This window comes from Bombina bombina, chromosome 6, assembly GCF_027579735.1.
Source record: "Bombina bombina isolate aBomBom1 chromosome 6, aBomBom1.pri, whole genome shotgun sequence".
In the NCBI taxonomy this organism is placed as follows: Eukaryota; Metazoa; Chordata; class Amphibia; order Anura; family Bombinatoridae; genus Bombina; species Bombina bombina.
The window spans coordinates 561888664-561910879 of NC_069504.1; the positions used below are offsets into that span (position 1 = coordinate 561888664).

At 39.7% G+C, this 22216-nt stretch overlaps 1 protein-coding gene across 5 annotated transcripts in view; it reads left to right on the plus strand.

Moving 5' to 3' along the window:
- TCF12 (transcription factor 12) overlaps positions 1 to 22216 on the plus strand; it is a 954287-nt gene that overhangs the window by 915449 nt on the left and 16622 nt on the right. For all 5 annotated transcript variants that reach the window (XM_053717513.1, XM_053717514.1, XM_053717515.1 and 2 more), the window contains one exon: positions 3800 to 3997. In XM_053717513.1, the coding sequence (XP_053573488.1) occupies positions 3800 to 3997 (198 nt within the window). The remainder of the gene's footprint in view (positions 1 to 3799; positions 3998 to 22216) is intronic.

The following is a 22216-nucleotide window of genomic DNA, read 5'->3' on the forward strand; positions in this document are numbered from 1 at the left end:
AATGGGAAAATGTGGATCAGACACTAAACACCCCTAACATGTGCAATACCAACATTACACCTAAGGCAGGGAAGTAAAATTAAAGTAATATAATAGGTAGAAACTAATATAACTAGATAGCAAAATAAGGAACTAGTGAATAAAAAGAAGTCACAAAAGATTCAAATCAAAGTGGGTAATACACGGCTCATATCATGTACCTTATCAACAAATAAAAAATTGTCACAAATATAAAAGTGAGCAATAATAGACACCTGTCATCACAGGTGGTAAGCCGAGAACTTTAAATATACACTTCAAAACTATACAGGTGTTGGCTATTGAAGAATGAACAAACATACTAGAAAACCAGGACATCAGGCAGAACAGACCCCAAATCTAAACTAGACGCTGTGGTGGCATACATCAAAACTGAGCTTTGAACAACTGTGAGGCTCAAAGCCACAAAAGAAACAAAGGTGACACAGGTAAGTACATACAAAAGAATACAAAGGAATCCTATCCACACATACAGAGGATAGAACTAGCAAGCACCCATCCACCAGATCAAAGGACACAGACACATATGTCAGATTGAAAATTAAATGGATCGGGACTCTCACGAGTGGAGAAAATGGATCAGGACCCCCACAAATGAAAAGGCTGGTGAATAGTGCGCTGGAGTATAACTCTCAAGGATTATGTCCATAGACTTTTCTTCTGGTCACTACAAGAAGCAGTGCCAATCTACCACCGTATTAAGTCCACTGGGTTGCGTTGTCTTCAGGCGATGGATCCATCTTGCTTCTGTTTGTAATAAAATCGTGTTACGATCACCTCCTTGTCTCAATGGGGGAATATGATCAATCAGAATGAAACGTAAGTCATTCACTGTATGGCCAGCTTCAACAAAGTGCCTGGCCACCGGTTGATCACTTTTATGATTCTTCAATGCTATCCTGATGGCCGACCTGTGATTGGCAAACCTTGTCCTGGCGTCATCTGTCGTTTTTCCGACATAAAAGCGCCCGCAGCAACAGTTCAAAAGATAAACCACATGTGTTGTCGTACACGTGATAAAGTGCCTGATCTTAAATCTCTTGTTCGTGTGGGGGTGGGCAAATGTTGAACCCGTCAACATAGAACTGCAGGTTGTGCAGCCAGTGCACCTATAGCAGCCGTTCTTCTTCTTCCTTTGTAGCCAGTTGGATGGAGTGTAGCAATGGGCTGGATCAGTAATCATTAGAGCATCTTTCAGGTTCCTATTACGCTTGTATCCCACTCTGGGATGTTCCCACTCTTCAAATGGGAGGGAAGGATCGCTCTTGATGATATGCCAATATTGGTTAAGGCTATTGCCTAACTCCCTCATAGACGGACTGTATGTGGTAGTGAAGGTGAGTCTTTTGGTGTCGCTTCGAGGTGTCGTTTGTTTCCCAGGTTCCACATTCGTGACTTCTTGCATATTCTTCTTGATTAGTTGAGGATTATAACCTCTCTGTTTGAATTTCTCCGCCATCGCTGTGAGTTGGGTTGACATCAATGCAGGTTCACTGTTATTTCTTACTACCCTAAGAAGTTGGGCTTTAGGAATATTTAAAGTTCTCGGCTTACCACCTGTGATGACAGGTGTCTATTATTGCTCACTTTTATATTTGTGACAATTTTTTATTTGTTGATAAGGTACATGATATGAGCCGTGTATTACCCACTTTGATTTGAATCTTTTGTGACTTCTTTTTATTCACTAGTTCCTTATTTTGCTATCTAGTTATATTAGTTTCTACCTATTATATTACTTTAATTTTACTTCCCTGCCTTAGGTGTAATGTTGGTATTGCACATGTTAGGGGTGTTTAGTGTCTGATCCACATTTTCCCATTGGTATATTGGCTGGAGACCCAGGACCTCTTGTTACCGTTTGGTTATGAGTTTTACCTAACAGACTAAAACTTATCCTGTGTGGCGGTGTGATTTGTACTCTCCCTGCATATACTTAGGTCACCTCTCCCTGTACTCGCAGTGGATATTGCGCTCTATAGCCTGATAGTGGCTACTGCGCTCCACAGTCTGACTATGCGCCCTCAGTGTGCAACGCTCTAGTCGTTGCCTTGGTGACATGACGTCACTACTCGCCCCCTCCACTTCCGGTTTTCGCCATGACCGGTCCTGGCGGATTTTCTTTCTGAGCGTGTGAGTTAAACCTTTTTTCTATGCATAGTTATAGATGCACAATTACTTATTAGCAATGTCTTGTTCCCTCATCTTCCATGGCACTGTGTTGTGTATGCATCCCTCTTTGCTTTAGAACTTTGAGACTGTGAGTTTGTTAGTGTGTGCTAGTTTGTGTTTCTTTCTATGACGCAGGTTCCCATATACAGTTTTTAATGAGATATGCGCGAGTGTGTTCATAACACATAGTATTTAGAATTCTATATTCCATAGTTGCCAGATATAGGTATATATTCTTTAATATACTTCTTTATTACACTTTTTAATTATGGTTACTGTTTCACATGACTTAGTGCTTTACACTATAATACTTAATCACTTGATCAATCAATTTTGAATTTTTCAGCAATAATTGTTTTGTTTAACAACACATGTAATTTGATTGTGTGGTAGCTATGACTACCATTTTTGGCGTTTTTTGTCCTAATTGGGGGGAGGGGTCACTATTTTGGTTGTCTTTTTAAACTGCTTGTATTGTCATTTCACTTTTGTCTGAGGAAGGGGATACTCCATCTCCGAAACGTCACATTAAATTTTGATACTTTGAAAAAGTCCAGTGAGTGCAAGTTTCTTGCCACATATATCTATTATCCACTAGCACCCTGGTTGCAGAAGTTTTGAAGTGAGAGTGCTCATCTTGGCTTTATATATATATATATATATATATATATATATACATACATACATACACACCTTGTCCTCTTTTTATTAAAATTCTTGTGCACACAAGTCTACTGCTGCCATATTTTTTAATAGCATAAATGTATAGTTACAGAAGCTATCAAATTAAAATTTGACACACACACATATATATATATATATATATATATATATATATATATATATAACAAATGTAATCGTATATTTTATTAACCTCTATTCAACCTAATAAAAATGTAATAGTGCATGCCTGAGAATACAAGACAGTGTGTTTTTTAGGGGTATTGTATTACTTTCTAACTTTCTATCAGATGCATCAGTTTACTAGTAATTTCCATTCATCTTGGTTTAGTTAAAGGGCCACTGGCAAATGTATTAGAACAGCAATATAGTGAAACAATGAACCGTAGCATTCTAATAATCCTCTGTTCAGCTTTATAAGGCTAACAATAACAGTAAAATGGATGCTGGGTCATGTGATCTGAGTGCTAAGCTCTCATACTGCAAGTTAATCATGTCTGCACTTGTCAGCTCAGTCTCACAGCTGCTGTACTCTCTAACAGAAAAGGCTCATGAATTTCTGTATGTTGTTCATGTTTTAGCTCCTCTTTCACTAAATTAATCAACTGTGTTCTGAGGGTACTTTTTTAAACATGTGAGGTTTGGAAGTAACCTGTCAATATGAATTTAAAAAATGGACATATAAAGAGGAGACATTGTACCATTAAGCCTTTCACTATATTGTTGCAATCCATCTGTCTATATCCCTTTAAATGATAACATAGTTTAACATTTATTCCAGTACTAATTGTTTTTATGGATTTTCCTGTAGGGAAAGAGTTCTTATGGCACATCTGCAAATGTAATATTGTTGAAGTCATTATAACAGTTTAAATTAATCCTGAGTTACATTTTGGCTTTATCGCAGCAATCTCGAATGGAAGATCGCTTGGATAGACTTGACGATGCTATCCATGTACTACGGAATCATGCAGTGGGACCTTCAACAAGCATGGCTGCTGATATTCACAGTTTACTGGGTGCTGCCCATAATGGGTCCCTTGGAAGTCTGACTGCAAACTATGGAACATCTGGATTAGTAGTGAACAGTCGGCAGACCTCAATGGTAAGATTAGCATATTATTATTATTTTTAATTACCACTATACTAATATATAACCATGCGTGAATAACAAATGTTATGGATTCAACATTTTCAAAATGAAAAATACAACCATAATTCACCGGTACTTACATTCATATTGCAGCCAAGTTGACAAGACTCAAATATATAAATATGATATAAACAAGAAACATTTCAAAACTGAGAGAGGTTTTCCTTTACTAAACTCGCCACTAGAGAGAACTGAGAATAGTTCAGAATTTGGGTGGAATGTGGGAAGGTTAGGAATGGTTTGATTTTAAAGCTCAACAAATGAACTTGTAAGTGATAGTATGTTTATAAGTAATCAGGTTTGCACTGCGAAATACCCCCCATCCTTTACATTACACAACTGCATTTGCAGGTACAGTGGTTTGAGAGAAAAAAACAACATAAAAATCGGACGCTTGCAATGATCCCTACAATCCTGCTATACCCGTGCCCAAAAGCAGAGACTTTGTGTGGAGTATATTTTAGCTTATACACGCATTTTTTCCAGATGTGTAATAATTGGCAGAACATTTTTTTTCTCCTTGAAATACTGTGCAGAGCGATTGAATAGGAAAGGCAGTCAAGAGGGACTGAATTTCAGGCGTTCTGGTCTGGAAAAGCTGTTTATTGTAAATTGGAAGTAGACTTCAATAGCAGATGCTGGCAGAATGCTGTATGAATGTGAATGTTAGTCTGTGCAGACCTAAAATCTTACCTCCCCCCCCCCTTAAAAATAATGAATAGGGTCTGAACACAGCTGCAGTGGAAGCAACATTGGAAAGGAAACATTTTTCAGATTAATCCCAAAGCAGGGTAAAATAATGCATTCCATCTTCATTAAAGGCATGGGAATCTTTCACACAAAAAAGTAAGGTTAAAGGGACATGAAACCCAAAAAAAATTATTTCATGATTCAGATAGGGAATACAATTTTAAACAATTTTCTAATTTACTTCTATTATCTAATCTGTTTTGTTCTCTTGGTATCATTTGTTGAAGGAGCAGCCGTGCACTACTGGTTTCTAACTGAACACATGGGTGAGCCAATGACAATCAGTTTATATATGCAGCCACTAATCAACAGCTAGAACCTAGGTTCTCTGCTGCACATGAACTTTCCTAGATACACATTTCAGCAAAGGATAACAAGAGAAAGAAGCAAATTAAATAATATAAGTAAATTGGAAAGTTGTTTGAAATTGTATTCTCTATCTGAATCATGAAAGAAAATTTTTGGGTTTCATGTCTCTTTAAGTTTCTTTTAGCAATTCTTGCTTTTAGAAGATTTTCTGTATAGTCTGCTCTTTTCTGTGAGCTTCCTTATCTGGATAAATCAGTTTTAAGAGCTAGTTTGTTTTCTTGCCTTAAAGGGACAGTCTAGTCAAAATTAAACTTTCATGTTTCAGATAGAGCATTCAGTTTTAAACAACTTTCCAATTTACTTTTATCATCAAATTTGCTCTATTCTCTTGGTATTCTTTGTTAAAAGCTAAATAGGCTTAGATAGCTTAGTAGGCTTGTATGCTAATTTCTAAGCCCTTGAAGGCTACCTCTTATCTCAGTGCATTTTGACAGTTATTCACAGCTAGATAGCGCTAGTTAATGTGTGCCTATAGATAACATTGTGTGCACTCCTGTGGAGTTATTTATGAGCCAACACTGATTGGCTAAAATGCAAGTCTATCAAAAGAACTGAGATAAGGGGGCAGTCGGCAGAGGCCTAGATACAAAGTAATCACAGAGGTAAAAAGTATATTAATATAACAGTGTTGGTTATGCAAAACTGAGGAATAACAATAAACATTTACAAGTCCCTTTAATGTTGAGATGCAACTCATATGCTGCTTGCAAGTAGTGTAAAAAGCATTTTCTCTGTTGCATGGTGTGTGTGAGGCTTCTAAGAATGAGGGGGGGGGGTTGTATTATTTTAAGTCTAGACAACAGTTTTGCAGTAAGAGTCACATTACTTTTCCCTGCATTAAAATCTGCCGTTTTTGGCCATGTCCACTAGTTTGTGTTATAAAGTGTTCTTTATTTCTTAACTTTATCTGGCCTTTTCAGTATAACGCTGACAAATAATAGGAGGAGGTTTGTGGGTTCTTTAATAAATTATTCTCCTGCTATGGAGAGACAAGACCATTAAACAGGTTTGTTTTTTTCCACATGTTAATAGCTTTCAGATACAATTACAAAGGGCATAGTGACAACATTAAAAGGCTAAAAATGGATGATAAAAACAAACATATCATGTTTTCTTCATACTTTAACACGGAAGCAATGCACACACTGTAGGAGTTTAACTGTGTTTTTGGATTTATACAAACGTTATTAAATGATTTTAAACTTTTACTTAGCATTTTGGAGTATTTCACTACCCAGTGTAAAAAGGTAATTAGGATTTGAATGTAGCTAGATGGGTAGTTTTCTTTTTATGTTTAACAAGATAACACCAGGAAGAAGAAAAAATTCAGGGTACAATGTAGTCTGTATTGATAAGAATGAGAAACTTCTGCTATCGACTTCCAGTATTATTTGTTTTTCAGTATTCATGGTTAACATTACACTTTTTCATTGTCAATTTTATAAAACACTATTGAAATGTAGTAAAAAAAACCTATAAATTACGTTGACAAAAAGTAGTCACTTGTTTTCAGATTATAAAACTAAGCAGGCATCTGGCTAGATTTATTACAATCTATGAGGGCATAGAAAATGGAAGACTGTATGGATATGTAATCATTGCATAATGACTACGTTGTTCACATTCTGTAAATTTACTCCTTCTTGTTCATTTTTCTTTATAGTTCTTGAGTTAAATTGTATAAATACATATGTAGTTCAGACACAGTAAATAGGAGTGTTTATCAAAATGTGTAACATCCCCTCTGAGGCATCAGATTTAGTTTAAATTGGACGTATAATGTTTTCTTGTTGAAGTCCAGATTAATGTACCAAAAAAAAGTGTCAGTCTCCTAAGGCATACATCATTTTTTGTAATTGCAGGAATGCAGCTGCGTCTTTTTGATTCAGTAATGTGTAAGATTAAAAAAAAGTAGAGAGAGTAAAAAAATACCTGTTGAATAACCATTTCTTTGACATTGAATCTTAAAGGAACAGTGTACTGTCTAATTGAAAATGATCATTATAATACAAATTACACCAGGAGTATAAATTCTTCTGCAGTATAGGTGGGGATGCAATAGGCAAAAGAGGATATTTCAAATGACAAAACAAAGGTAAAGGAGCTATTTGTAATCAATTTAATATACCCCAAAAGGTAAAATGGATAATTGGAACACATGAAAGTGGAGAAAATGTTACCGTACACTGCCCCTTTAAAGACCAATAATTTTATATTTGAAATAATTTGAGGATTCTGCTTCATGTTGGTTTACATGAAAACCCTATTTATAATTTAACATGGTACAGGTACAAAATACAAACTGTTTTAATTAATATTTCTTCTATAAGATACGACGAGTCCACGGATTCATCCTTTACTTGTGGGATATTATCCTCCTGCTAACAGGAAGTGGCAAATAGCACCACAGCAGAGCTGTCTATATAGCTCCTCCCTTGACTCCACCCCCCAGTCATTCTCTGCCTACTCTAAGTAATAGGAAGGGTAAAGTGAAAGAGGTGATAAAATGTTAGTTTTTATTTTCTTCAAGCAAGACTTTTTTTATTTTAAATGGTACCGGTGAGTGCTATTTTTTCTCAGGCAGCAGATGGATGAAGACTTCTGCCTGGAGACTGATGATCTTAGCAGTTGTTACTAAGATCCAGAGCAGTTCCCACAGAATGGCTGAGGAGTACTTTAGAAACTTCAGTGTGAGGAACGGTTTTCATGCTACAAGCATTGAGGTATGTTCAGTCATTTTTTTCTCCAACATAGGTGTGTCCGGTCCACGGCGTCATCCTTACTTGTGGGATATTCTCTTCCCCAACAGGAAATGGCAAAGAGCCCAGCAAAGCTGGTCACATGATCCCTCCTAGGCTCCGCCTACCCCAGTCATTCTCTTTGCCGTTGTACAGGCAACATCTCCACGGAGATGGCTTAGAGTTTTTTAGTGTTTAACTGTAGTTTTTATTATTCAATCAAGAGTTTGTTATTTTAAAATAGTGCTGGTATGTACTATTTACTCAGAAACAGAAAAGAGATGAAGATTTCTGTTTGTATGAGGAAAATGATTTTAGCAACCGTCACTAAAATCCATGGCTGTTCCACACAGGACTGTTGAGAGCAATTAACTTCAGTTGGGGGAACAGTGAGCAGTCTCTTGCTGCTTGAGGTATGACACATTCTAACAAGACGATGTAATGCTGGAAGCTGTCATTTTCCCTATGGGATCCGGTAAGCCATGTTTATTACGATCGTAAATAAGGGCTTCAAAAAGGGCTTATTAAGACTGTAGACTCTTTCTGGGCTAAATCGATTCATTATTAACACATATTTAGCCTTGAGGAATCATTTTATCTGGGTATTTTGATATATAATATCGGCAGGCACTGTTTTTAGACACCTTATTCTTTAGGGGCTTTCCCAAAGCATAGGCAGAGCCTCATTTTCGCGCCGGTGTTGCGCACTTGTTTTTGAGAGGCATGGCATGCAGTCGCATGTGAGAGGAGCTCTGATACTTAGAAAAGACTTTCTGAAGGCGTCATTTGGTATCGTATTCCCCTTGGGGCTTGGTTGGGTCTCAGCAAAGCAGATACCAGGGACTGTAAAGGGGTTAAAGTTAAAAACGGCTCCGGTTCCGTTATTTTAAGAGTTAAAGCTTCCAAATTTGGTGTGCAATACTTTTAAGGCTTTAAGACACTGTGGTGAAAATTTGGTGAATTTTGAACAATTCCTTCATGTTTTTTCGCAATTGCAGTAATAAAGTGTGTTCAGTTTAAAATTTAAAGTGACAGTAACGGTTTTATTTTAAAACGTTTTTTGTACTTTGTTATCAAGTTTATGCCTGTTTAACATGTCTGAACTACCAGATAGACTGTGTTCTGAATGTGGGGAAGCCAGAATTCCTATTCATTTAAATAAATGGGATTTATGTGACAATGACAATGATGCCCAAGATGATTCCTCAAGTGAGGGGAGTAAGCATGGTACTGCATCATTCCCTCCTTCGTCTACACGAGTCTTGCCCACTCAGGAGGCCCCTAGTACATCTAGCGCGCCAATACTCCTTACTATGCAACAATTAACGGCTGTAATGGATAATTCTGTCAAAAACATTTTAGCCAAAATGAACCCTTATCAGCGTAAGCGCGACTGCTCTGTTTTAGATACTGAAGAGCATGACGACGCTGATAATAATATTTCTGAAGGGCCCCTAACCCAGTCTGATGGGGCCAGGGAGGTTTTGTCTGAGGGAGAAATTACTGATTCAGGGAACATTTCTCAACAAGCTGAACCTGATGTGATTGCATTTAAATTTAAGTTGGAACATCTCCGCATTCTGCTTAAGGAGGTATTATCCACTCTGGATGATTGTGACAAGTTGGTCATCCCAGAGAAACTATGTAAAATGGACAAGTTCCTAGAGGTGCCGGGGCCCCCAGAAGCTTTTCCTATACCCAAGCGGGTGGCGGACATTGTTAATAAAGAATGGGAAAGGCCCGGTATTCCTTTCGTCCCTCCCCCCATATTTAAAAAATTGTTTCCTATGGTCGACCCCAGAAAGGACTTATGGCAGACAGTCCCCAAGGTCGAGGGAGCGGTTTCCACTTTAAACAAACGCACCACTATACCCATAGAGGATAGTTGTGCTTTCAAAGATCCTATGGATAAAAAATTAGAAGGTTTGCTTAAAAAGATGTTTGTTCAGCAGGGTTACCTTCTACAACCAATTTCATGCATTGTCCCTGTCGCTACAGCCGCATGTTTCTGGTTCGATGAGCTGATAAAGGCGGTCGATAGGGATTCTTCTCCTTATGAGGAGATTATGGACAGAATCAATGCTCTTAAATTGGCTAATTCTTTCACCCTAGACGCCACTTTGCAATTGGCTAGGTTAGCGGCTAAGAATTCTGGGTTTGCTATTGTGGCGCTCAGAGCGCTTTGGTTGAAATCTTGGTCGGCTGATGCGTCTTCCAAGAACAAGCTACTTAACATTCCTTTCAAGGGGAAAACGCTGTTTGGCCCTGACTTGAAAGAGATTATCTCTGATATCACTGGGGGTAAGGGCCACGCCCTTCCTCAGGATCGGCCCTTCAAGGCAAAAAATAAACCTAATTTTCGTCCCTTTCGTAGAAACGGACCAGCCCAAAGTGCTACGTCCTCTAAGCAAGAGGGTAATACTTCTCAAGCCAAGCCAGCTTGGAGACCAATGCAAGGCTGGAACAAGGGTAAGCAGGCCAAGAAACCTGCCACTGCTACCAAGACAGCATGAAATGTTGGCCCCCGATCCGGGACCGGATCTGGTGGGGGGCAGACTCTCTCTCTTCGCTCAGGCTTGGGCAAGAGATGTTCTGGATCCTTGGGCGCTAGAAATAGTCTCCCAAGGTTATCTTCTGGAATTCAAGGGACTTCCCCCAAGGGGGAGGTTCCACAGGTCTCAGTTGTCTTCAGACCACATAAAAAGACAGGCATTCTTACATTGTGTAGAAGACCTGTTAAAAATGGGAGTGATTCATCCTGTTCCATTAAGAGAACAAGGTATGGGATTCTACTCCAATCTGTTCATAGTTCCCAAAAAAGAGGGAACGTTCAGACCAATCTTAGATCTCAAGATCTTAAACAAGTTTCTCAAGGTTCCATCGTTCAAGATGGAAACCATTCGAACTATTCTTCCTTCCATCCAGGAAGGTCAATTCATGACCACGGTGGATTTAAAGGATGTGTATCTACATATTCCTATCCACAAGGAACATCATCGGTTCCTGAGGTTCGCATTCCTGGACAAACATTACCAGTTCGTGGCGCTTCCTTTCGGATTAGCCACTGCTCCAAGGATTTTCACAAAGGTACTAGGGTCCCTTCTAGCTGTGCTAAGACCAAGGGGCATTGCTGTAGTACCTTACTTGGACGACATTCTAATTCAAGCGTCGTCCCTTCCTCAAGCAAAGGCTCACACGGACATTGTCCTGGCCTTTCTCAGATCTCACGGATGGAAAGTGAACGTGGAAAAGAGTTCTCTATCTCCGTCAACAAGGGTTCCCTTCTTGGGAACAATAATAGACTCCTTAGAAATGAGGATTTTTCTGACAGAGGCCAGAAAAACAAAACTTCTAGACTCTTGTCGGATACTTCATTCCGTTCCTCTTCCTTCCATAGCTCAGTGCATGGAAGTGATCGGGTTGATGGTAGAGGCAATGGACATAGTTCCTTTTGCGCGCATTCATCTAAGACCATTACAACTGTGCATGCTCAGTCAGTGGAATGGGGACTATACAGACTTGTCTCCGAAGATACAAGTAAATCAGAGGACCAGAGACTCACTCCGTTGGTGGCTGTCCCTGGACAACCTGTCACGAGGGATGACATTCCGCAGACCAGAGTGGGTCATTGTCACGACCGACGCCAGTCTGATGGGCTGGGGCGCGGTCTGGGGATCCCTGAAAGCTCAGGGTCTTTGGTCTCGGGAAGAATCTCTGTTACCGATAAATATTCTGATCCACATCCCAGGAGTGGAAAATTGGGAAGCGGATTTTCTGAGTCGTCAGACATTGCATCCGGGGGAGTGGGAACTCCATCCGGAAATCTTTGCCCAAGTCACTCAGCTGTTGGGCATTCCAGACATGGATCTGATGGCCTCTCGTCAGAACTGCAAAGTTCCTTGCTACGGGTCCAGATCCAGGGATCCCAAGGCGGCTCTAGTGGATGCACTAGTAGCACCTTGGACCTTCAAACTAGCTTATGTGTTCCCGCCGTTTCCTCTCATCCCCAGGCTGGTAGCCAGGATCAATCAGGAGAGGGCGTCGGTGATCTGGCCACGCAGGACTTGGTATGCAGATCTGGTGAATATGTCATCGGCTCCACCTTGGAAGCTACCTTTGAGACGAGACCTTCTTGTTCAGGGTCCGTTCGAACATCCGAATCTGGTTTCACTCCAGCTGACTGCTTGGAGATTGAACGCTTGATCTTATCGAAGCGAGGGTTCTCAGATTCTGTTATCGATACTCTTGTTCAGGCCAGAAAGCCTGTAACTAGAAAGATTTACCACAAAATTTGGATAAAATATATCTGTTGGTGTGAATCTAAAGGATTCCCTTGGGACAAGGTTAAGATTCCTAGGATTCTATCCTTCCTTCAAGAAGGATTGGAAAAAGGATTATCTGCAAGTTCCCTGAAGGGACAGATTTCTGCCTTGTCTGTGTTACTTCACAAAAAGCTGGCCGCTGTGCCAGATGTTCAAGCCTTTGTTCAGGCTCTGGTTAGAATTAAGCCTGTTTACAAACCTTTGACTCCTCCTTGGAGTCTCAATTTAGTTCTTTCAGTTCTTCAGGGGGTTCCGTTTGAACCCTTACATTCCGTTGATATTAAGTTATTATCTTGGAAAGTTTTGTTTTTAGTTGCAATTTCTTCTGCTAGAAGAGTTTCAGAATTATCTGCTCTGCAGTGTTCTCCTCCTTATCTGGTGTTCCATGCAGATAAGGTGGTTTTACGTACTAAACCTGGTTTTCTTCCAAAAGTTGTTTCTAACAAAAACATTAACCAGGAGATTATCGTACCTTCTCTGTGTCCGAAACCAGTTTCAAAGAAGGAACGTTTGCTGCACAATTTGGATGTTGTTCGCGCTCTAAAATTCTATTTAGATGCTACAAAGGATTTTAGACAAACATCTTCCTTGTTTGTTGTTTATTCCGGTAAAAGGAGAGGTCAAAAAGCAACTTCTACCTCTCTCTCTTTTTGGATTAAAAGCATCATCAGATTGGCTTACGAGACTGCCGGGCGGCAGCCTCCCGAAAGAATCACAGCTCATTCCACTAGGGCTGTGGCTTCCACATGGTCCTTCAAGAACGAGGCTTCTGTTGATCAGATATGTAGGGCAGCGACTTGGTCTTCACTGCACACTTTTACCAAATTTTACAAGTTTGATACTTTTGCTTCTTCTGAGGCTATTTTTGGGAGAAAGGTTTTGCAAGCCGTGGTGCCTTCCATTTAGGTGACCTGATTTGCTCCCTCCCTTCATCCGTGTCCTAAAGCTTTGGTATTGGTTCCCACAAGTAAGGATGACGCCGTGGACCGGACACACCTATGTTGGAGAAAACAGAATTTATGTTTACCTGATAAATTACTTTCTCCAACGGTGTGTCCGGTCCACGGCCCGCCCTGGTTTTTTTAATCAGGTCTGATAATTTATTTTCTTTAACTACAGTCACCACGGTACCATATGGTTTCTCCTATGCAAATATTCCTCCTTAACGTCGGTCGAATGACTGGGGTAGGCGGAGCCTAGGAGGGATCATGTGACCAGCTTTGCTGGGCTCTTTGCCATTTCCTGTTGGGGAAGAGAATATCCCACAAGTAAGGATGACGCCGTGGACCGGACACACCGTTGGAGAAAGTAATTTATCAGGTAAACATAAATTCTGTTTTTCTGGAGAGACTGTGTTATTTCAGAATTGGCTGACAGTATCCCCATGAGGGAAAGGGTAAGCAGTAATCCTAATGCATAAGAGAGGGGTATTACTGGACCTGTATATTGGGCTCTAAAAAAATGGTTGACACTGATGATATGAAGTTTGTGGGCAAACATTTATATGTTGGGAGTGAAAGATAACGTTTTTTATGGCAAAGTTTTTTCTTTATTTTATGAATGGAGGGTACATATGGCTTTACTAAATGGGTATATGAACCCACATGGCTAGGTTTTAGACCGCTCTGGTTCGGTTATTTTACTCCGGTGGGCCTTGCAGAGACAGTTTGGGCCTAATCGAAGGGTTAATCCGATTTTGCAGACCCCTGAGGGCAGGTAGGCGCAACAGCAGGGCTGTGGAAAGGTGCAGGGGGTGTTTTTGTTTGCAATTAAAAAATTTTAGCACAACGTTTTTTTGGTCTTAAGGGTTAAGTATTCCTTTCCTTGTGGAGCAAACTTAGCTGACAAGTTGGGATGCATTTATCATAAAATTGTGATCATTTTATCGTTTTAAAGCAGTTTTGGAAAAATTGTATGCTTTTTTTCTCTTAAAGGCGCAGTACCGTTTTTTCAGATTATTTTTTTTCACAAAATAAAGTGTTTTCAAGTCTTTTTGTGGTCATTACTAGCTTGTTTTAACATGTCTGACATTGAGGAAAGCCAATGTTCCATGTGTTTAGAAGCCATTGTGGAACCCCCACTTAAAATGTGTCCCTCATGTACTGAAAGGGTCTTACATTGCAAAGAACATATTTTAGCTGATAAAAGTATGTCTCAGGATGATTCTCAGTCAGAAGAGAATCAGGTTATGCCATCTACTTCTCCCCAAGTGTCACAACCTTTAATGCCCGCCCAAGCGACGCCAAGTACTTCTAGTGCGTCTAATTCTTTCACCCTGCAAGATATGGCTGCAGTTATGTCTACTACCCTTACAGAGGTATTATCTAAACTGCCTGGTTTACAGGGTAAGCGCAGTAGGTCCGGTATTAGAGTAAATGCTGAGCCCTCTGATGCTTTATTGGCCATCTCCGATGTACCCTCACAGTGTTCTGATTTGGGGGTGGGGGGATTGCTGTCTGAGGGAGAGCTTTCTGATTCAGGAAAGATGTTTCCTCAAACAGACTCAGATATGACTGCCTTTAAGTTTAAGCTTGAACACCTCCGCTTGTTACTCAGGGAGGTTTTAGCGACTCTGGATGATTCTGACCCTTTTGTAATACCACCAGAGAAATTGTGTAAAATGGATAGATATCTAGAGGTCCCTACTTACACTAATGTTTTTCCAGTCCCTAAGAGGATTTCGGACATTGTTACTAAGGAATGGGATAGACCAGGCATTCCGTTCTCTCCCCCTCCTACTTTTAAGAAAATGTTTCCCATATCTGACACCATTCGGGATTTGTGGCAGACGGTCCCTAAGGTGGAGGGAGCTATTTCTACCCTGGTTAAGCGTACAACTATACCTATTGAGCACAGTTGTGCTTTCAAAGATCCTATGGATACAAAATTAGAGGGTCTTCTAAAGAAATTGTTTATTCATCAGGGTTTTCTTCTACAATCTATAGCGTGCATTGTTCCTGTAACTACTGCAGCTGCTTTTTGGTTTGAGGCTCTAGAGGAGTCTCTTAAAGGGACACTGAACCCAAATTTTTTCTTTTGTAATTCAGAAAGAGCATGCAATTTTAAGCAACTTTCTGATTTACTCCTATTATCAATTTTTCTTCGTTCTCTTGCTATCATTATTTGAAAAAGAAGGCATCTAAGTTTTTGTTTCAGTACTCTGGACAGCACTTTTTTATTGATGGATGAATTTATCCACCAATCAGCAAGGACAACCCAGGTTGTTCACCAAAAATGGGCCGGCATCTAAGCTTACATTCTTGCATTTCAAATAAAGATACCAAGAGAATGAAGAAAATTTGATAATAGGAGTAAATTCGAAATTTGCTTAAAATTTCATTCTCAATCGGAATCACAAAATAAATTTTTTGGGTACAGTGTCCCTTTAAGGTTGAGACCCCATTAGATGATATTTTGGATAGAATTAAGGATCTCAAGCTAGCTAATTCTTTTATTACAGATGCCGCTTTTCAAATGGCTAAATTAGCGGCAAAGAATGCAGGTTTTGCCATTTTAGCACGTAGAGCGTTATGGCTTAAGTCCTGGTCTGCTGATGTGTCATCAAAATCTAAGCTGTTAGCTATTCCTTTCAAAGGTAAGACCCTATTCGGGCCTGAACTGAAGGAGATCATTTCCGACATTACTGGAGGTAAAGGCCATGCCCTTCCTCAGGACAAGACGAATAAAATGAGGGCCAAACAAAATAATTTTCGTTCCTTTCGAAATTTTAAAGGTGGACCCTCTACTTCCTCCTCTGCCACAAAGCAGGAGGGGAATTTTGCTCAATCCAAGTCAGTCTGGCGACCTAACCAGACCTGGAATAAAGGTAAACAGGCCAAGAAGCCTGCTGCTGCTACCAAGACAGCATGAAGGGGCAGCCCCCGATCCGGGACCGGATCTAGTATGGGGCAGACTTTCTCTCTTCGCTCAGGCTTGGGCAAGAGACGTTCAGGATTCCTGGGCATTAGAAATCGTGACCCAGGGGTATCGTCTAGAATTCAAATATTCTTTCCCAATGGGGAGTTTTCATCTTTCACGTTTGTCTGTAAACCAGACAAAAAAAGAGGCTGTGTAGAAGACCTATATACCATGGGTGTAATCTGCCCATTTCCAAAAGTAGAACAGGGGCAGGGGTTTTACTCCAATCTGTTTGTGGTTCCCAAAAAAGAGGGAACCTTCAGACCGATTTTAGATCTCAAAACTCTAATCAAATTTCTCAGAGTCCCATCCTAAAAGATGGAGACCATTCGGACAATTTTACCAATGATCTAGGAGGGTCAATATATGACCACCGTGGATTTGAAGGATGCATATCTTCACATTCCTATCCACAAAGATCATCACCAGTTCCTCAGGTTCGCCTTCCTGGACAAACATTACCAGTTTGTGGCCCTTCCTTTCGGGTTGGCCACAGCTCCCAGAATTTTCACAAAGGTGCTAGGGTCCCTTCTGGCGGTTCTAAGGCCGCGGGGCATAGCAGTGGCGCCCTATCTGATTCAGGCGTCAACTTACCATCTAACCAAATCTCACACGGACATCGTGTTGGCTTTTCTAAGATCTCATGGGTGGAAGGTGAACATAAAGAAGAGTTCACTTGTCCCTCTCACAAGAGTTCCATTCCTAGGAACTCTGATAGACTCGGTAGACATGAAATTTTTTCTGACGGAGATCAGAAAATCAAAGATCTTAACCATTTGCCAGGCACTTCAGTGTATGGAGGTAATTGGACTAATGGTAGCGGCAATGGACATAGTTCCGTTTGCTCGCTTGCATCTCAGACCACTGCAACTGTGCTTGCTCAGACAGTGAAATGGGGATTATGCGGATTTATATCCGTGGATAAATCTGGATCTAGAGACCAGAGACTCTCTTCTTTGGTGGTTGTCACAGGATCATCTGTCCCAGGGAATGTGTTTCCGCAGGCCAGCATGGGTCATAGTGACGACGGACGCCAGCCTCTTGGGCTGGGGTTCAGTCTGGAATTCCCTGAAGGCTCAGGGTGTGTGGACTCAGGAGGAGGCCCTACTTCCAATAAATATTCTAGAACTGAGAGCGATATTCGAAGCGCCTCAGGCATGGCCTCAGCTGGCTTCGGCCAAATTCATAAGATTCCAGTCGGACAATATCACGACTGTAGCATATATCAATCATCAAGGGGGAACAAAGAGTTCTCTAGCGATGATAGAGGTTTCCAAAATAATTCGATGGGCAGAGATTTACTCTTGCCATCTATCAGCAATCTATATCCCAGGAGTGGAGAACTGGGAAGCGGATTTTCTAAGTCATCAGACTTTTCATCCGGGGGAGGGGGAGCTCCATCCGGAGGGGTTTGCACAATTGATTCATCAATGGGGCACACCAGAATTGGATCTGATGGCATCTCGTCAGAATGCCAAACTTCCTTGTTACGGGTCCAGATCAAGGGATCCTCAGGCAGTACTGATAGATGCTCTAGCAGTACCGTGGTCATTCAACCTGGCTTATGTGTTTCCTCCTTTTCCTCTCCTTCCTCGTCTGATTGCCAGAATCAAACAGGAGAAGGCTTTGGTAATCTTGATAGCACCTGCGTGGCCACGCAGGACTTGGTATGCAGATCTGGTGGAAATGTCATCTCTGCCACCGTGGAAACTGCCACTGAGACAGGACCTTCTCATTCAGGGTCCGTTCCAACATCCAAATCTAGTTTCTCTGCGGCTGACTGCTTGGAGATTGAACGCTTGATTTTATCTAAGCGGGGATTCTCTGAGTCGGTCATTGATACCTTGATTCAGGCTCGAAAGCCTGTCACTAGGAAAATTTATCATAAGATATGGCGTAAATATCTTTATTGGTGCGAATCCAAAGGCTACTCATGGAGTAAGATCAGGATTCCTAGGATTTTGTCCTTTCTCCAAGAAGGATTGGAGAAGGGGTTATCAGCTAGTTCCTTAAAGGGACAGATTTCTGCTTTGTCAGTCTTACTACACAAGCATCTGGCAGATGTCCCAGACGTTCAGTCGTTTTGTCAGGCTTTGATTAGAATTAAGCCTGTGTTTAAACCTGTTGCTCCGCCATGGAGTTTGAATTTAGTTTTAAATGTTCTTCAAGGGGTTCCGTTTGAACCCATGCATTCCATAGATATTAAACTTCTATCTTGGAAAGTTCTGTTTTTAGTAGCTATCTCTTCTGCTCGAAGAGTTTCTGAGCTATCTGCGTTACAATGCGACTCGCCTTATCTTATATTCCATTCTTATAAGGTGGTTTTGCGTACTATACCTGGATTCCTTCCTAAGGTTGTTTCAAATAAGAATATTAATCAGGAAATTGTTGTTCCTTCTCTGTGTCCTAACCCTTCTTCTAAGAAGGAGCGTCTGTTACATAATTTGGACGTGGTTCGTGCCTTGAAGTTTTACTTGCAAGCGACCAAGGATTTCCGTCAAACATCTTCTCTGTTTGTTGTCTATTTTGGAAAACGTAGAGGTCAAAAAGCTACGGCTACCTCTCTTTCTTTTTGGCTGAAAAGCATCATCCATTTGGCATACTAGACTGCTGGACAGCAGCCTCCTGAAAGAATTACAGCTCATTCCACTGGAGGGGTGGCTTCCACATGGGCTTTTAAAAACGATGCTTCTGTTGAACAGATTTGTAAGGCTGCGACGTGGTCTTCACTTCATACCTTTTCCAAATTTTACAAATTTGATACTTTTGCTTCTTCGGAGGCTATTTTTGGGAGAAAAGTTCTTCAAGCAGTGGTGCCTTCTGTTTAGGTATCTGTCTTGTCCCTCCCGTTCATCCGTGTCCTGTAGCTTTGGTATTGTATCCCACAAGTAAAGGATGAATCCGTGGACTCGTCGTATCTTATAGAAGAAAATGAAATTTATGCTTACCTGATAAATTGATTTCTTCTATGATACAAGTCCACGGCCCGCCCTGTCAATTTAAGACAGATTATATTTTTTGGTTTAAAACTTCAGTCACCTCTGCACCTTTTAGTTTCTCCTTTTTCTTCCTATACCTTCGGTCGAATGACTGGGGGGTCGAGTCAAGGGAGGAGCTATATAGACAGCTCTGCTGTGGTGCTCTTTGCCACTTCCTTTTAGCAGGAGAATAATATCCCACAAGTAAAGGATGAATCTGTGGACTCGTCGTATCATAGAAGAAATCAATTTATCAGGTAAGCATAAATTTCCTTCTTTTTTAAAAAATATCATAATAATAATAACTTTCCCCCGTCTGTAATTCACAATCTTCGCTGCCTGGTTTGATTGTTGTGTTCTAAAATGCAAATAATAGTCTATATGTATATAAAACAACAAATATGTACTGTCCTATCTTTCTGATGGTACTATATATAGAAAAGTAATACAAATGATATAAAACAACATTTAGGTTGCATGTAAAAGCTGTATTGTGACATGTAAATATTGCCTAAATGACATAAGATATTGTTGTTTACGATTGGTCCTATCCCCTCAACAAACTGTTCCATTTTAAAGATGCAAATATTCCAAAATCCAAACTGTTGTGAAATCCAAAACCTTTCCTGGTCCCAAGCAGTTTGGATAAAAGGTTTTCGACCTGTTTTGGAATTACAGTTTAGCATATTGCACACACAATCATTAAATGCAGGTGTTTTATAGCTTAGATTTCTCTTGTTTTCTCTGGGGGGGTTTTAAAGATATATTTTATATTAAACTACATAAAATAAACCTGGCTATACAAAATTCCTGACCTGCCAATTGTGAAGTTATCTAATTACACCCACATTCACTGACTTTACATTTTGGCATCACTTCTCCGGACTGAACAAAAAAATGCTGGTTGACTGGAAATATTACAACAGTGCCTAAAAGCAGTTTAAAGCGCAAAGCAGAGTCATTTGTTGTAGGCTGGTTTTGTTTGGGAGAGAGGTATCTTTAATCAGTGTAATGTAGACAAGTGAGGCATTAGTAGTCAGCTGTATGCTAATGAGTGGTACAATTGATACGCTATCTATCCGGCTGAGATTACAGGGCCACTGCAGAGACAGAGATGTTTGTGCACCTGTTGTGTGTGGATATTGCCATCTTATTGATTTTAACCCGTTCAACAGTTAACACTTGTACAATTAGCATACTGCTGTTCATTTCTAGCAGCAGAACAAACTAGAAAGGACAACATTGGCTGTTAGGTTACATTCTTCAGGAAACATGCAAGGGACATTTGCTAGTGGGATCCGGTTACAGATAGGCAGAAAGGAAGTTCTGCTAATTTGATTAAGCTTGGATTGCATGCTTCTGGGAGAGGTGATGTAATGGGAAGACTTTGTTCAACATGTAAATAAAAAATAACACTTCAGAATGGCCATCACTGTTATTTGTAAAGAAATAAATGCTTAACCATAATAATAATATTTGTAGTAATAATAAATAGAAAAAATATTTATATATATATATAAAAAAATCTGGCTTCCACATCCCATACTCTATACATTTGCAATATTAATATAAACGTTAATTTTAAAGGTATATTAAACCCTTTTTTTTTCATTCATGATTCAGAAAGTGCATGTAATTTTAAGCAATTTTCTAATTTAATCCTATTATCAATAACTATTACAAAGTTAAAATGATGATGATGATAATAATAATAATGCTTATTCTTTAATTAGAAGCAGAGATTTTTGGTCTGAAGTGACTTATTCCTGAAATTAAGATAAATAAATTATAGGTAGCCCTTAAAAAGGTTAAACAGCATACCGTGTCTACATAAAAATGTATTATTATACAGAGCATACATACAAATAAATAGAAAAACAAAATTCCTATCAGGTACCTTGAAAAACCAAGTGCCGGCACTAATAGCTCACTACATAGTTCATTAAAGTCCCATGAAATCTTCGATTTGGAGATGAAAGTCCTTTCCTTAATGTCCAGAGATGATAAAATTCAGTGGAAATCAAGTGAAGAGTCCTCTTCTTGGTAAATACAAAGTGAATAGACTTTTCGGGCAGAAACAAAAACAAATACTAGTGCAACTCTGCAAAGTCAATGAAACAAAATCTGAGGATTAAAAATCCTCACCGCATAGTCCAATAGATAGCCTACGCTTTTCGACCTAATTGAGTCTTCATCAAAGCCTATTGCCATAAATATGGAATTTTATTCTAGTTTATGTATTTTCTACTTTTCTTAGCCTTCTCCTTGTTCTACAGCAAATGAATTCAGGAAAAGCAGACGTAGTAACCCTGCCTCTTTAAACCTACATTGACATTATTTTCCTTCCTTATACCTAGGCTTGCATGTAACGGTTTGGTGGGGTAACTGAGCAATGACATTTGGAAATGTGTTGACAATCTGATACAGTAGTTGATCTGTTCCTGCAAATCAATGGAATGTCCTTATATTGTACCTGATGTAGAATGAGAGCAGGTATTGTCGGTCACCCCGGTCTAATAAATCCACCACCTCTAAGGTGGCTGAGAGATTAGGAAGCATTAGACCACTGCTTCTTAAATTGGTGTCACATAAACAAGCCTGCACCAAAAGGGCTTTGAAACTGCAAATGCATACAGATTGTTTGCAATCCAGTGCTTTAATATATCTTGACTCTTTCATACGTGTGACTGTAATGCACAATATCCCTTTTAAACCTGTAATGAGAAAAATAGTTAACATTTTTGAGTTTCCAGAAAATGAATTCTTCATTTCAGAGATCCTTTTAGAGTGTGAATACCAATTTGCTTTAAATTGCATACTTTATTATAGCAAAAGATTTAGCTCTCCAGTAATCTGCATTTTTATACACACATACACCTTTTTCAGATTTTGTGCGATAGTGGTAATGTACCATTCTTGCCTTTTTTATTCAAAACCATTATGTGGTCTCCAATCATCAAGTGACTCTAGGAATACAATTTTTTTTATTTATTTTTTTTTCTGTGAAAATTTTCAATACATGTTGATTTTGTAATGTACTTAATCATGAGCAACTTGAATGAATGGCTTTCATTATGATGATCTAAATGTGAAAAA